This window comes from Ammospiza nelsoni, chromosome 6 (assembly GCF_027579445.1).
Source record: "Ammospiza nelsoni isolate bAmmNel1 chromosome 6, bAmmNel1.pri, whole genome shotgun sequence".
NCBI classification, from domain to species: Eukaryota; Metazoa; Chordata; class Aves; order Passeriformes; family Passerellidae; genus Ammospiza; species Ammospiza nelsoni.
In genome coordinates, this window is record NC_080638.1 from 28,032,623 (window position 1) to 28,049,632 (window position 17,010).

At 41.4% G+C, this 17,010-nt stretch overlaps 1 protein-coding gene across 1 annotated transcript in view; it reads left to right on the forward strand.

Moving 5' to 3' along the window:
• Positions 1 to 16,741, forward strand: part of LOC132074417 (cytosolic phospholipase A2 beta-like) — a 28,971-nt gene extending 12,230 nt beyond the window's left edge. Inside the window, exons 8-21 of the mRNA XM_059474230.1 lie at positions 958 to 1,021; positions 1,474 to 1,601; positions 1,725 to 1,835; positions 2,046 to 2,083; positions 2,972 to 3,107; positions 4,054 to 4,190; positions 4,458 to 4,680; positions 5,290 to 5,407; positions 6,395 to 6,532; positions 7,667 to 7,771; positions 8,226 to 8,411; positions 11,384 to 11,550; positions 12,048 to 12,234; positions 14,421 to 16,741. Coding sequence (XP_059330213.1) covers positions 958 to 1,021; positions 1,474 to 1,601; positions 1,725 to 1,835; positions 2,046 to 2,083; positions 2,972 to 3,107; positions 4,054 to 4,190; positions 4,458 to 4,680; positions 5,290 to 5,407; positions 6,395 to 6,532; positions 7,667 to 7,771; positions 8,226 to 8,411; positions 11,384 to 11,550; positions 12,048 to 12,234; positions 14,421 to 14,659 — 1,977 coding nt within the window. The 3' untranslated portion in view covers positions 14,660 to 16,741. The remainder of the gene's footprint in view (positions 1 to 957; positions 1,022 to 1,473; positions 1,602 to 1,724; positions 1,836 to 2,045; positions 2,084 to 2,971; positions 3,108 to 4,053; positions 4,191 to 4,457; positions 4,681 to 5,289; positions 5,408 to 6,394; positions 6,533 to 7,666; positions 7,772 to 8,225; positions 8,412 to 11,383; positions 11,551 to 12,047; positions 12,235 to 14,420) is intronic.
• Positions 16,742 to 17,010: the final 269 nt, after the last annotated feature.

Consider the following 17,010-nt stretch of genomic DNA (forward strand, 5'->3'; position numbering starts at 1 on the left):
CAATATGTTGCCAAGCTGTGGTTTGTTACTCTTGCAGAACCCCATATTTATTGGTGTTCAAAGTGAAAACTGATTGTGTTTCTCGTAACCCAGCATGGCACTTGGCAGGAAAAACAGAGGTTATAAAAGGTCTGTAGAAGACAATAGTAGGTGTTCAGTGTGCTTATGACTGGAAGGGTATCTAATGTAACAGCTTTTTGGGAAATGAGTTTTTTAATAAAGAGTTATTTTAGCTGTTGAAATATAGAGCTCTGTTTTGTTGTTAGTCAGCATGTGGTACATTACCTGTCTCCTCGGGCTGGCCCAGCAGCTAAGGAGTACCTAGAACTTCATGCCAACTCCTCCAAGCCTGTCATGGTTCCCAGATGCTAGCCTTTGATACCCCTGAGGCAAAGTAACACATATTGTATTCTTTCCCCCTCATTTTCTGTGTGAGGCACAAGAGTTGCAATGACTGGCATGCATTGTTCCTGAAATGACTTGGAAAACTGTCCTAGCATGAGTTATTAAAGGTGAACTGGAGTGACTCAGGTGGAGGGTAGGGTGGAATAAATTAATGATTTCCCTACATCAGGGCCAATAAGAAGATGCTTTGTAGGCTAATCACTGCCACAATACACAGAAACTCATCATCAGGTATTTTCACCCACCCTTCCTAAATAATTATTAGATATATGTGTTTGGGCACCAGTGTGTTGTACAGAGTTTCCTGATTTTGGGGTAATTTGAATGTGTTAACAGCCTCTGACAATGCACCACTGTATTGACACTCTGACACAGTGCAACTTGGTCTACTGTCCTGGAATAATGAGCTCTGAATTTTCTCTTGGATCACTCCCAGCACTGAGACCAGTTCAGCTGGCTCAGTATTATAGGTGGTGGCTGTCTGCAGGATGTTTCACTATTTGCAGCAGAAATGTTATTTGCTTTCTTCACCCTTTTCCATTTCTTTTACAGTCTCGTGAGGTTTGCTGCTTGGAAGTGCATGTGGACATTAATGAAAGCAGGAAATACTTGAAAGGTATGGCAATTTCTCTGTGAACTTAGGACGTGACCAAACCAACCCTATTATAGTCATTCAGATCCAGAGGGAGGCATTTTAGAGTACAGAGACAAATAAGAATGCTCTAAATTATATATAGGTAGTGATATATATGATCTAAATAATAAAATGCAATGCATTGAAATGCCCTGAACTGCCCTGGACTGGTTTCTGTGTCTTTTCCTTGGAGCTATCAAGTTTGGACACTTCCACTTGCTGGTGGTGGTAAGAGAGGATGCTGACTCTGGGAGCACTCCAAGCTATGGGGGTAAAGGCAGGAGTACCAGGTCCTGTGCTGGAGAAGACCTGCTGGTGGGGTAGTTTACAGAGGAGCTACCACAGAAAATTACTCCGCCAGAAAGTTTGCCAACTTCGCTAGCTCTTTTGCCTGAACAGCAGTATTATTCTCTAAACAAACCTGTTTTTACTAGAGGGCAAAAATCTCGTGCTTACGGTGCCTGCATCCCATGAGAGAACCCAGAAGACAACAGAGGACACCGATACTTTCTACTTCCACTGCGTGAAGGCTTGGGAGCCAGTTCTAAAAGTCAGGCTGCAGGTAATGGGCACCCCACACTGCTACTGTTCATACTGCTTGCTTACTTCTGGTGTGACCAAAACAGTGAAGAACTGCGCTGTTTCTGCTCTGTGAATACAACCTATGCTTCTTGGTTTTTTATAGAAAGTTTCTGATAAGGAAGATGACAACAGCAATTTAAGTGACACCTTAACAGTACCACTGAAATTTCTCCCTGTTGGACATAAAGTGAAAGTAACCCTTCCCGTAAGACATGTAAGTGTTTCATAATTTGTGTCTGAAAAGAAGAGTAGAATAACCCTCACTATTTAGCGCATTAATATTTAAAAAAACAAATCCCAAAACAACAGCCAAAAAGTATGCAGGGTGGCAGGGGGGGGATTTTTCAGGAGGCACTGAAAATCTGGATTCAGAACTTCTCTTTTACCTCCACTCACGTTCCTGCTATCACCTCTTTGTTTACAGAATGTGCCACTACAGTTGTACCTCCAACTGAATGCTTGGTAAGAGGACTGGTTTGTTTTTTTTTCTCTGAAGGTTTTATTGCTCTTTGAACTGTGAAATCTTGAACCAAGTATCCTTTATTTAGATATAAGGAATGCACAAGACTAGGGGCAAAATGTGGCAATATTTAAGTCATCATTAAAGAGTCACCACAACAGTTCAAAGCTAAATATCCTTGGGGCAAAGGAGTCCCACCAAGATGCAAAAAAAATTGTGAGAGTTTCAAACAGTGAGGGACTTAGTCACTGAGTATCTTTTGCATCAAAGAATCAAATACTAAAATTAGAGACTTCTTCAAAAGGGGTACAGAAAAAAGGCAGAGTGAAAAGAGAATTTGAAATAATGAAACATCAGAGTCCATGTATTACCCAAATGACACGTTCTCTTAAGAAAATAGACTTGTGTCTCTGATGATATCAAGACAAAGAGGTATAAACTAGGGAAGACAAAATGTTGCATTGTAAAATAATGTGTCAGACAAGAAACAAACAAAAATTATTTGAATATCTTTTTCATTGTATGGTTTCTGTATAAATCTGCAGTACAAATGCTTATGAAAGACTTTGTTAGGTTTGTTAGGTTTGCTCAGAAATTGTATGAAGCAGAAATAGAAAGGATTTAGCTTACAAAGCTACTGAAAGTCAAAGAAGCCCTTCTTTGTTTTGCATATTTATTAACCTTAGCTGACAGTAAATCTTACACTGAAACAATAAAGAGACCATGTAGAAGCAAAGAAGTTGATTTCTTTGCAAATGAAAGATACATTTCTGTATAAATCAGAACAAAGAATCAGGATTTTTAATGAATTCATTAGATTGCAGTAGCTGGAAATAGATCCATATACATTTTAAACACCAATCCTGTGCCTCTGGGTTTATTTGTTGCAGCACAGAAAAACTAGATGTGCGCTTAGGGTATGACCTGTGCCAAGGAGAGCAGGAATTCCTGCATAAGAGGAAGAGAGTTGTTGCCGGAGCCCTGAAAAGGGTTCTTCACCTGGAAAGAGATCTACATGGACATGAGGTGTGTGCTTTGGAATCCAAGCATGGGGTGTGGGTCTACGGAATTAGGATAGGCACAACTCCCCTCGAAATTTCTAGTAATATTTGCTTGTTGCTAACAAACCCATTGATTTGAATGGCAACAGAGCAGAGGCTCTGAGTGTGGCATATCCCAGACTGGTGTAAAATTTCAGCTCAAGTATTCATCCCTCCAATCTTTTCAATGGGCCAAATAACAAGGATGTAATAATAGCACTCTTCAAACACAAGTTTCCAACAGTGTGGTGCTGCAAGTCAGCAAGACATGAGGCATTGTCTTAGATACAGCCTAGTAAGACAACCCAAACCAGTAGGAAAACAAGAGTATTGGAAATTCACCTCACAAAAATACTTATAAAATCAGTGTAATGTCACTTCTTTAGACTTACTTTTTTTCTTTCTTCATTCTCAGAACACTTCTTACAAAAAGTAAACATTTTTTGTGGTGAAGAAAGAACATTAGAATATTTTATAACAAGCTGAAGTATGTTTTGTTGCCAAGATCCAGGGTGACTTTCTAAGGGAAAACTTATTTTCTTACTGGAATTGTATTTGTTAAATGAATGCTGTCCAAAGAATCAGCAGCATTCAAAAAACTTCCTTAATCCATGTTAACTGCATTTATTGCAATTTGTTGTTGTTTATAAAGAAGTAATGTAATTATCTACTTTTAATCATTGCAATTCCAATTATAGGGAGCAAAGGTAAGAAGGAAGGTTAAAATGACTGCATTTTCAAACTCATCCAAGCATTGAGGTTAAGAGTCTCTGGAGGTTAATTTCAGAAGGGTACTGGTAAAGATTGGCTAAGTGGTGATTTAGTTCATTGTCCTCCAATGAGCCTGCGGAAGAAATTCTGAGAGCTGTAATTAGACTTTTCCAAGTAGCAAGGGAGTAACTTTCTGAGAATAATCCTTGTGTTTTGGACAGGTCCCAGTAATAGCTGTTATGGCAACAGGTGGAGGTCTCAGAGCAATGTCAGCTATGTTTGGCCACCTCTTAGCTCTTCAGAAGCTAAATCTGTTGGACTGTGTCACCTACCTCACTGGGGCTTCTGGCTCAACATGGTACGTATAGAAAATGAGATTGGATTTGGAATGACTGTGACTACTTTTCCACACAGTAGGAGATTAATCTCTTTCAGACTTACATTGTTAACAAGTGAACATAATTCCCTCATGAAGCTTTTACTGTTGGCTCTCAATTATGAAATCAGTTTGAAGAGAATCGGGCTCACTGAGTTTCTTTAATTAATTGAAGTAATTGTGTAAATGTATCAATTTTCCAATATCATCTAAATAAATGGATGATTTCCTAACATTTCTGCTCCTTAGGACCCTAGCAGACCTGTATGAGCATGCTGACTGGTCACAGAAGTCTCTTGAGGGGCCACTTAAAGCAGTAAAAGAACAAGTGACAAAATGCAAACTCAACCTTATGTCTATAGACCATCTGAAGTATTATCACAAGGAACTTGCTGAAAGGGCAAAAGCAGGACATGTGCCATCTTTTACAACTCTGTGGTCACTTGTTCAGGAGATGTTCTTGCATGAACGGGTAGGTACATGGTCCTGCCACACATCTGGGAAACACCACTTTCTTTAGAGCCTTACTCTTTGAGGGCACAAGGTAATGTGTGTAATAAATCCAAAGAGACTGAGCCATCCCAATGTGGTTTGTAAACTATGACAGAGGATCTCGTGGTCAGGATTTTTCAGAGTAGATAATCATTTGAAGGTGCCTCTGTCCTAGGATGCCCAACAGCTAGTGACTTCAGTAGGCAAACTCCCAGAAAGAACTGAGGAATTCCCAGCCCCCACTCTCCCTGAAAAGTCAGATTTTTAAAGTCTGCTTCTAGTTTGACATTTGAAAGTTAGAGTAATGTATCCTGATGTGAATATTAATCTCAACTTTAATAAAGATCCGTGGGATGCAGGCAGTCAAGGCACTTGGATATTCCAATGAAGATGTTACTGGGTACCCAAAAGGCAGCCAGGAAGGAAAGTGCAGGAACATGAAGGAAAAGGTCTTTTAAGAAAATGTGACTTAAGATTCCTCTGTGTTGTAAAATATCTGTTATCAATCTTTAAATTTTTACTCGGGTAGATTGTGCCAGTGTTATGCTCTTACAGAGGTTTACTGTGATTTTTTTATCTCACTGATTAGCCAAGAAAGTACAAACTCACAGACCAGCGCAAGGCACTGGAGCATGGACAAAACCCACTGCCTTTCTATGCAGTCCTCAATGTGAAAGAGGAGAAGTTTGGTACTTTCAAATTTAGAGGTAGGTGTTCAGGGAGTTTCTTCTGATTCTGGGTATGGATTAAAGAGGATTTGGAAGGAGGTGTCTCTGTGGGGACAAAAAAGGGGGAATACATCAGTTGCTTGCCCTCACTCAGAATTCATCTTTTAATAAAATGTTTGTCTTTTTTGCAAAGAGCAAAAGAGCATGTCTGCTGGATAGCATCCTAAGCCATAAACAGGACATTAATAAAAAAATCAGTGAAATCCTATTTTTGCAACAGACACTGTGAGTGAGTGTGGGCAAATCATCTGATCTTTTCTTGCCATGTCTATAAAATGGCTTTGATGCTTCCTTAGTTTCTAGGGGTGCTGTGAAATGTAAGTGTCACTTCCTAAATATGGCACTGATGAGGGTATGAGAATGGAGTGGAATATGATTGCTGTGGTGGGTATGATATGATATCCTTTGACTGGATACAGGCCACACTCAACAAAAGGTGTTAAAAGCAGTAGATACTGGAAAGAAAAGCAATTAATCCTTATATTTGTTTATGTTTACAACTACTGTTCTACTGTAAGGCCTGTGCAGGACAGCTTGAGCCAGGTAACTGCACATCCATGCCACACTGTAATTTCTAGTGTGATGTTGATGTGTCTTCAGGCTGCTTTGTTATATCCTGTAGTCTGGCAGTTTTGGGTTAATAGAGCTTTCATGCCAGTCACTCCTTGCAATTCACACCACTCTTGCATGAAGTACAGTTGGTGCTCTTGATTTAGAGAGACAAGTGTGATCCCAGAATCTTTAAATAGAAATAAATATCTAAGCATTTGAACTGAATGTTAGAGCTTTTCTGAGTTGGAAAGGCTAGTTCCTTTGGGTTGTAAATAATATCTCAATTTTTAGGGAAGTAGACAGTGGAGCTTGCAGTACAAAAGTACAGAGCTGCTGAGACAATCAAGATCCTTGGGAAGATTTGGGGGTTTTATTTTTATTGCAGCAAACATGCCTCATGTAAATTCTTTGTAGAGTGGGCAAATTTCTCTCCTTACGAAGTGGCCATGCCAAAATATGGAGTCTCCATTCCTTCAGAATATTTTGACAGCGAGTTCTTCATGGGAAGGAGAGTGAAGAAGCTGCCAGAATCTCGGATCTGCTATCTGGAAGGTGACATAACAGTGCTATGTAGTTAATCACAGCCTTGTAGAAAGTGTGATATTTGCTAGCCACAGGCACAACGCTCCTTGCCAGCACTTCTGCTTTAGGTCTTAAATCATCTTTGTGTATCTTCTTTCCTTCTGTCCTCCCTTTTCACCTGGGTAGATTTGGAAAAGTTGCAGCATAGTTCCTGTTCCATTGTCTAAACCAAACAAGATGGTGGAAGAAGCAAGTTGAGGAAATAATAAGTGTTGCTTCCCTGATCAGTCTCCAACTCTTCAACCTCATAAACTATAATTCTAGACGAAGCATTACTGGGGTAGAATTGGAAGGAGCTGAGAATAAAACATGTCATCTAGAACAAGGCAGGAGCTACCTGAGCTTTGTGTCTTGAGGATGTCACTAATCTTCTCTGCCCATAAGGTTGAAGGAGGGCCTTTTGACCTCCAACAACTACTTTGACTGGCAATTTTGCCACCAAAGGTGAAGAAAAAGCAGCTAGTAGAGGAACCTATCAGTCTCAGTCCCTAAATCCTTATAAGTGTTTTAGTTTTGATACCAAACACAAGGGTAGAGGATAAAACCCCCATATTTATCTCACTGTGGAGTCTGATAGAGATTCAGTTTGTTCCTCATGTAAGTACCTGGCATAGAGTTTAATGAGGAGGGATAGTTCTTTTCCAAAAGCAGACTCACAGATGGAGCCAATTCTATTTTGAACCTGGACCAGCTGCACTCCACAGAAACAAAACATGCCTGGAAGGAAGAAAATTAGTCTTAGATTGATTTAAATAATAAATCAGTTTAAAGAAAGCCTTTATGCTTACATGGCTTCACCATGCTTTCAAAGCCTCCTTTCTCTCACAGGTACACAGGAAACTTTCTACAACATATTTTGGGTGACTGATACCTCTTATTCTGTTACTCCGTACTATGCAGTGAATGTTCTGTGTGTAGTTACCTCCTGAGAAAGAGCACTGAAATGCTTACACCACAGTGTTTGAACTTCTTGGGAACTACTGCTTAGTTGTGTCATGATGGGGTCAGGTTAGGTGGGCTAATAATGTGTAGCATGGATATTTACAATAGTCAGTGGTTAACATGTGGTAGTGTAGTACTTTTCCCATGTGGTTTGACTTGCAGGTCTTTGGACAAACATCTTTACTAGGAATTTGCTGGATGGCTTGTACTGGTCCTCAAATTCAAATGAATTCTGGGAGCGATGGTCCCAAGATATGGTAGATATAGGTAAGAGTTTCTAAAGAGTTGCCTCATTGTGGATCTTCCAGCATGACTTTAATCTGTATCACAATGATTGCTACGTCCTTTTCTCTTCTCTCTTTTCCCCAGAAACATGCTTCATGTTAGTACAAATGTTTTTCATTTAAAGTTTCCTCATGGTCTGCTAAATGGCTCTGCCTGTTACTGCAAATAAGAAGCTTGGCTTTTACTTGTGGTTGAAAGTACAAAGCCAGCATGTCATTTGAAAGAGTAAAACACAAAAACTGTGCCTTAAAGAAAACTAAATATCTCTTTGGTAAATGATGTGGGTCATGTGCACATGTTTTCCAGCAGCCTGCAAGAAACAGGGATGAGAGTGACCCACAGGAGGACAACAAGGGCAGCTAGCCAGCAGAGGTGTCTGACAGGGCAGATTGCTGTTGTTTTTTTTCTCTATTTCATGGCTTCTTCTCTATTTCAGAAAAACATTCTCCTGAGGAAGATGTTAGTGTTATTGAGCCTCCGTCTTGCTTGTCAGGAAAGTTGTATGAAATGTTTCAGGACATCATGACCAAGCGTCCGCTGCTGGGAAAGTCTCATAACTTCCTGAGAGGCTTAGAGTTTCACAAGGATTATATCCATCAGAAAAAATTTATTGAATGGAAAGGTAACTGCAACAAAGAGTTAGCTGCACTGTGCAGGTAACATCTCAAATTTTGTTTTTTAGAAATGGAAAACTCATATTTGTTTCAGGGTTTGGAAATTGGCTGAGTTTGACCTATATTCATGGTATCTGTTTCTTTAGGGTAACAGGTTAAAATTAACTAGTCCATGGACTGCTCTTTCACTTCCAGAAGATACCTGTAATTTGGGTCAAGAAGTGCTTTTCTACAGGAATTTTGTTGCTCTGCATAGGTACAGTAGTAAAAAGATTTAGGAAGGGCAGAATCTTTTGAGGTCAAGAAACAAAGGGAACACCAGAAGCATAAAATAGCAGGTTATTATGTGGATCAGATGAAGGAAAGGACTAGTTGCAAGCATGTGGTTTTCCATATATTTGGTGTTTCTGCCTGATGAATTTACCATCCAGATACCTGTCTCAGAAACACCAAAATCCAGAAAGTTAACATAGGTTTAGACTTTAAATGTTAAAAGAACAGATATATAGACTTGATTTAAAAATTGAAGAGCCATTTTCTATGGCCCTTGCTGTCTAGGCAGGCAGCAATGGTTTTATCTCAAAACCTATGAAACAATCTATGAAATGATAGCAAGGTGATGGAGCTGAGATTTTCTGCATCATAAATCTTCCCATAATCCCAGCATCTTCATATATTCCATGAACATGTAGCAATGTGGGAGTACCCCACATTATTGAGGTTAATCTGACTTCAGCAAGAAAGCACACGTTCTCTGCCTTCTCTGAGCCCTCCTCTTTGGCAAATTGCATTTTCTCTCCCATTTTAGGCAAGTTACAACGTGTTTTGTCCCTCTCTGCCCTTGCTACACAGTTTGCTGACAACTTGGAGAGATGGTGGTGCATTTCTGTGGGTTAAGGCAGAGCCCACAGTGTGCTATCTGCTTTTATAATGTTCAGTAAGCAAAATGTGTGTGTCCTAAAAGGGTCTGCACTAAGAAAACAAATGAAAGAAGGAGAAAAAACAAGTAACATAAGAAGTGTGGGTGAGAGAAGGAACAAGCAAGTAGCTTCAGAAGGTGGATGAAGGATGAAATTGACAGTCAGTAAATGTTAAAAAACATAACTGTCCTTATATTTATTGACAATTTTGTAAAGACAAATGGGTAGAAGCAGATTTCAATGAGGATGTTGAGGAAGTGAGCATAGGAACACTAATTACTATCTCAAGGTAGATATTCTACAAATAAAGTAAAATATGTGGAAACCATGAAATCCAGAGTGGGAAAAGGGAAACTGAAAGTCTGGAGTGGGAAAAATTATCAGGTTTTCCATCTTCTTTTTGCTGCCTGTGTAAGATCAAGCTGAACCCAGGTATGGATCCATCTCTAGGAGTAAGAGGAAATGCCAGGTCTGTGAGCAGAAATGAATCTTGTGGTAGATGAAATCTTAAGAATAGAGCTTTGTTTTAGAGGCTTCCCTGAAGCTCAGGTTATCTGACATATTAAAACAAGACTTTCCATGCCTAATTTTCTTCATGAGAAATTGAACTAATAATCTGGATTTAATTTAATGCCTTTTCAGTAGCATTCAGGCTTCAAAGGATATTTCTGAGACAGGATTTCTTTAAAATTTCTATTTGGATGTGGGATGAAAGAGGGGATTCTCACAAGAGAAGTGTCTACTTGTAGTTCACATACACAGTCATGAATAAATGCTGCAAAGTTCCATCTCTGTGATAAGAAAACAGGGGTAATGGAATTTAATCTAAAAATGTTCACCAGGCCAAGTAAAACTAAAAAGTGTGCTCTCTTTCTTCTGTGAGGGACTGCAAGCAAATATCTCTTATTACAGTTGAATCTGTGAATTCTCAGCAGCCTTGAATGCTAAAATAAGCACATTTTGTTAAGACTTGACAGGGAGGGAATGGAAAAATTATGAATTATTACTTCAAGCTGGTGTGAAACATTCCAGGCTATGGAACAAGCTACATTTACTCTGCATGGTTTAAATCAACACTACAGAATGAGGCCAATTAAATTAATTGAAATGCTGAAACTTAGCAACAGTATTTCTGTGATCAGCACTTTCTTAAAATGCCTAAACATAATTATTTGAAGCTCAAGTATTCTGCTCTGGGCTTTGCTGCCTCATTTTATGAACTTGAGGAACACTCTCAAACCACTATTTTGATAGTTAAAACCGTGGCAAAATGTTCCCTGTTCTATGGGACTGAAAGTGCACTAGAGGAACAGTAAAGGACTTGCTGTCTACAGGGCAAGCTGGGGAGGTTGCTAGCAGAGAAGTAGGAGTCTAGCTATCAGAAACTGGCTTTAGATTTCAACTTACCAGTTGGTGTAATCCCCTTTTGGCATTAATGTGAGGTTTAATTAATTCAAGCAGTATTTTAAGCTGTTGGTAGGTGATGTTGTATGCATGATGTGGTATTTTTTTACAGCTTGGCTGATAGTTAATATGGCATCACTGAAAGCAAGTTGGAGCCAGACTTTTCTACCTGAAAGAGGGGTTGAAGGCAAAGCCTGAGAAGGCAAAAGCAAAAAAAGAGCAATGCAGAAGTGCAATGATGTATTGCATTTGTTAGTTGTGTTGCAACACTGTGAAATTGTTTTTGTTGTTTGCATTTTCCCCAGTTCTTAGGGGGAAAAATAAAAATCTGTTGAAGTCTGTATTCTGTGAAAAATTACTCCCCAGAGCAGCTGTGAGGTCAGTGGAGTGTGTGTCTCACCTGTCCTCTGTCTGGCTGCCCCACGGCCTGCCTTTGTGAGTGTGCCTGGGAGAGTGTGGAAACAGGCCAGGTGTGTCCAGATGTGCAGATTGAAGGGCATGCTCCAGAGGCTGTGTTAGTGGGCTCATGTTGTGGAGGGAGGTGACCCCAGTCTGGAGGGTAACCAAGGAGCTGCCCTTAGCATGTAGCACAGACAGAATTAGTCACTCTTTCTTTCCTAAAAATGCACCACTAACTATATTAAAATGTTTTTCAGACACCGTGCTGGATGGTTTCCCTAACAATCTGACACCACTGCAGAAGTATCTTTGTCTGATAGACGTTGGCTACTTCATCAACACCAGTGGTGCAGCACTTTTCAAGCCAGAGAGGAATGTAGATGTCATTATATCCCTTGATTATGGTTTGGGACATGTGTTCAAGGTGAGAAAATTACTTTGTGCTTTCCAGAGTAAAACTCTTCTTGTCTTATTAAAACTTTAAAGTAAGTGGCTGTCTAAATCTTAATCAAATATCACCATACCTTGAAGGAGGAGAGAAACTTCCTTCAAGAATGGAACTAGAGAAACTGTTAGGCTCTTTTTTTCTGTAGGGGATTACAACATATACTTCCTATAATCTTCAGGGAGTTGCAGTAACGATTGTTTGCTGGAGACATGCCTGTGACCTCTCCTGGTCTGTCATGATGAATTCTGAGTGTGGCTTTGGGTCATTCACTTGGGCTTGTAAAAAATGTTACAGGGTAATAAACTGTCATTGTCTGACTTGGTTGAAAGTAAGGTTGGTACTGTGGCTACTTTGGACTACACATTCCATAGTGTTTCTAGGGAATGAGTTAAGATGCCATTGTATTCCAGGATACCTGAGTAAACCTGATTCTTTTTTTAGAGCTTTAACTCCATGCCATTCTGTGTCCACAGCAATTAGAGATGACATACAAATATTGCAAGATACAAAATATCCCATTCCCCAAAGTGGAGCTAAGTCCAGAAGAAGAGAAGAATCCAAAGGAATGTTATATATTTGCGGATGCAGAGGACCCCAGAGCACCCATAGTAATCCATTTTCCCTTGGTGAATGACACCTTCAAGGAATTCAAGGAGCCAGGTAAATGCAGTCAACAGAACTGTAGAGCACAATCAAGGGCACTGTGCTCTACCCCTGGTATGTGTTACATGTCTCCTATGGGAGGCAGAAGAGCAGCCTCCATACTCCTGCTGTTGTTCTCCACTTGAAAAGCATGGAGGACACGGTCCTGGGCAACTCAGTGCCACAGTGCCTCCTCCAGCCCTGCCTGTGGCAGATGGCTCATGTCGCTGTCCCTTGGAGCAGAGCTGCAGGTCCTCCTCACTTGCGCCTGCTGCCATGTCCTGCCAAGGGAGATGTGCAGAGTGCTGGAATTTTTTCTGGCACTGGGATGAGGGAGAGTAAAGAAAGGCCCAGAGAGCTGTGGGAACAGGGAGATAAGGGCCTCCTGAAGGACCTGCTGGTGGGGGCTGGGGACCCTTGGGCCATCCAGCCCTAGAGCTGGCCCTGCACCCCTGTCTTCCCCAGGCTGCTTGTGGTGGAGAGTAAGGTGACAGGGGTGAGCTCCTTCCAGCTTCACCCAAAATTCTATTGGGGCCCATAGTGGGACCAGAGCAAAATGGAAGTCTCCGAGGGAGCATTTGGGAAGGGTAGGAATAGCAGCAAAAAGTAAAGGTACTTTTCTGCTCTGATATTCAGTGATGCTCAGTGAATATGTACAGTAAGAGCTAAATCAAGAAAATCACATTTAGAAACTCAGTGGATGAAAAGAGGAGATACTCTGTAGAGGGAGCTGTGGAGGCTGGAAATGGTCCAAATGGCAATGTAGGGTGAGATCCAACCGTTGAGCAGTGGGTGGCAGGTAAAGCAGGTGAAGATTTTGGAATCTCTCTGAATGAAAAATAGATGAGGTGCTGCAGACAGAGCAGCTGTTGCCAGTTCTCTGCTCCAGGCCTAAGCTGGTGAGCTCTGACACTCACCTGCACGTCTCTCAGCAGTCACTGATTCATCCATCAAGCTGACAACCAGCAACTGATGTGGGTGGTTGGAGGAGGGGGTCCTTGGCAACTTGCTTTCATGGATCTCAAGTTTAACAGTGGAGCTTTTTTGTTTCTAGGGGGATGAGAGACATCTTGTGGAATGTGGGTAGTTATTTTTCTTGTTTTTAACTATTTACAGTCTAAAAGGACTCAGCCTGTGAAGTGCCCATTTGCAGTGCAGCAATTACAGACCGTGCTTTGGTGTGCTTGAGGCAAATGCAGCTTTATCTGGATGTGGACAGAATAGATAATACATCTCTCTGAGTATTGTGAGGCTCAGTGAAGCAACATTGGATATTTTTAATTCAGACGCTTCTAGTGGTAGTCTGTGCCTAGCACCCTGAGATCACACTGTTCAGAAACCACTAGGTTAGACTAAGACCTGCTGTGTCTCAAGCAGGTGACACAATTCTTGTGTCTTTTTCATGAGGTTCTGGTTGAAATCATAAGGAGTATCTCAGCAGTCTGTTTGTAGCCCTGCTGAAACTCATCTCACATTACATTAGTGTTTTGGGCATATTTGGTTCAGACTGCAAGGAGATAGGCAAAAAAAACCAGTGAAAAACTGAAGCAAAAAAATTTGTAGGAACATAAATATGAGACTGCTGAAGTCCTCACTGCAGGGAATTAGGGGGTCCTTTTAAACAAAAGCATTGACATGACAGGGAGTATGGATATTGCCAATTCCAAGAGGCAAAACCTGAGGCCAGGCTGGAGTTTGCTGAGAGTCTGATGTAGGATGCTCTGGTCCCTCTGCGCTCTGCAACAGGCAGTCCTGTGTGGTTGGCATCACAAGGTCTCCTTGTGTGTACTAGGCTGTCCACTCACTCTAGCTGGCAGACCTGCACTTGTCACCACTAATCCAGGGGCAATCATGGATTTTTAAAAGTGTTCCATGTGCGTGTCTTTGTCTGAGAATCAGACTTACAGGGTTTGGAAATGGATATGGACCCATGGGCATGCTGCCTAGGAATGATGTCTGCAGGGGCAGGTCAAGGAGGAATTTGGTCCAGCTCTGCTGAGGGATTTCCAGATCTGAGCTTTAGCAGGAGGGAAAGGAAGAGGAACTGGGAAAACAGACCAGAAATGGTTCTTTCAAGCTGTGGAGTGGGTTTGCAGTATTTCCTGGGGGCTGTTTATAGCAGGGGGTCCTGCCAAGTAGATCAGTCCCCTACAACACTGTACTCCAGATTCATCTCACTGTGGTGGTTTTCTCTTTCTCTGCAGGAGTGAGGCGTGGTCACTCGGAGATGGAAGAAGGCAAAGTAAATCTGGAGAACAACTGCTCACCCTACTACCTCATTAGGCTAATTTATTCCTCTGAAAATTTTGATAAGCTTGTGAACCTGAGCAAATACAACATCCTCAATAACAAAGACCTGCTTCTCCAGGCAATCAGGAGTGCTGTAGAACGAAAGAGAAGCAGAAGGACTGGGAATTTCCCCAGCTACTCTGGATACCCCTAAGCTGGGTATCCAGCTTATTTTTGCCCTGTTCCCCACTGAAGGCTATGGCAGCACATTGCAACACATCACAGTCACATTACAACACATCACAGTGTTCATTGTTTGCAGAAAACTGACCAAACCTGTACATTTCTCACCTTGCCATGTTCAGGCTCCCAGCTTTCAGAAGGGTTTATTTTATCTCCTTCCCCCACATTTTCAGACCACAAGAGTCTCACTATGTGGTCTTTCTTATTAAGAAATTAGGGTCCTGGTAGGCAGAGATCTCCCAGGATCTCCTTGATGTTACAGTATATGGTGGTGGTGATAGTTCTTTGTATGAGCCTGTCCCTTCAACCCTGAGCCCATTGTTGGTGTCCTTTCAATACTTGATTACAGATCGAGTCCTGGCCATTTGCATTCAGTGATGTCCAGATTTTCAGATAGGCTGAGCAACTAGAATTTGCACTGAATTGGTGGGATCAGCTTTGAAGTCAGGCATATATATATGTGAAAAGCAGCCAAACTGCAGTGTGGACAATTGCCCTCTGTCCGGCCTATTTCCCTTGCTGATTTAGAAGTTATTCCTTTTTTCCATTCCCCTGCAAGACTTTGGCACAGAAATGCTGCTCCAGACTACCACAAAGGGGGCAGTTACATTTCAAAAGAGAGGGCAGTAGCAGCAGTGAGTGAGCACAGCTCCTTCGAGCATTGGCTGCAGGAAAGGTTCTGCATAAAGCACATGTGATTGCATTGATTTATATCAGCAGTGCCTTTTTTGATTAAAATGTCAAGAGCCTGAAACAAGTTTTTCATAGCAGAAGTTTGAGAGGAATAATTACCATAGACTCAAGTACATTTAATTTAGTGATGATGACTGAGACGTAAGCTGATTCTCCTTACAGATATAAACTGAATGTAGGACAACATAACTCATGAGCAGAGTGCAGAGCCATTGTATTTTCACACACAGAATATTTTTCCCTTTATAGTCTTCTACCCCTGACATCACAGGCAAAGTATTTTTAATAGGTGCTACATAAAATAGAGCACAAATTTAAAAAAATAGGACACACATTTTCCTCCTTTCTCGTGGAAAATATTTGGAAAATGACACCTGGCTTTCATTTCCTCTGGAATGCAATGAGAGACTTTGCCTTGAGCCAGAAGCTTGGAACATCTTTATAGCCCTCCACTAGATTAAAAAGATCTTAGGGAAGGATGCTGAGCAATATAAAACAGAGCTTCACAGAAGTTGGGGAAGTTTGCAGACTTCCTCACACTGAAGGATTTAGACCTGTTTCTGAATTATTTCTTCCAAATACAGCATATTCATCAGGACTTCCAAGGAAAATCTTACATATTTCTTCTGTGTTGGAAATTTACTTGAGATCTAGAATTAGTTCTACTTGAAATCCAAAATCAGACAAAGAACGAAAAAGAGGGGTCTGTCTTTTTGGTATACACAGACAATACTGAAGCTCTAAAGAGAGAGCATTTACAAAAGACATGATTGCCTGAAGCCTGCATCTACTAAACACTGCTTCTGTTGCAATGGCTGAGGCTCAGCAATGCTTCTTGTACAATGTTTACTTGCTGAGCTGAGGAACACCATCCAGAACTGAGGAGCCTTAACAGCTGGAATGCAAATGTACCTCAGGATTCAGATCATGAGAAGTTAACAACTAATCAGATACTGGCTGCAAGACAGAACATAAAGAGCCATTTTGAGTTGGGAGTTGATCCAGCTGGATCTGTTACCTTTGCTCAGAAAAGCAGCATGTCCTGGCCCAGCATTCTGTGGCACATACAAGCCACATGGCTCTGTGCACACATGTGCACAGGGTGTGCAGCATTTCCATGCTTCTCTGGCTGGTCCTAGAAAGCTCTGATGCTGCAAAAAGATATTGCTGTTGTGTCCATGGGCTACAGAGAACAATATGTAACCCTTGTGAACCTTGGCAGCATGTACCCAGCAGTGAAGCAGCTCAGCCACACTGAGAAAATTTTATTTTGGTCCTACAAAATGCTCCACAGACTAACAACTGGAGCATGTTTGGTGCATTCATAGTGCTGCTAATACAAACAGAGAGGCCCAGTAAAATATGAAGGAGTCACAAAACCGCAAAGGTTTCAGGTAACCCACAGCTGGTGGGGAATTACTGTTCTGAGGGACTGTTAAACCCTGTTACAAAGGGAGGGTGGGAGGGAGGGAGCTGTGGGTGGGGAAGGTGGTGTGACTCTTCTGGGAGAATTATCACCAGAGATTTTGCCAACACTTAAAATCAGGTTGGGAACTGCTGCCTAATTTTGGAGCCAGAGGCACAGACAGGCATGTGCCCCTTCATTTCCTTGGTGCCCCATGTGGTACC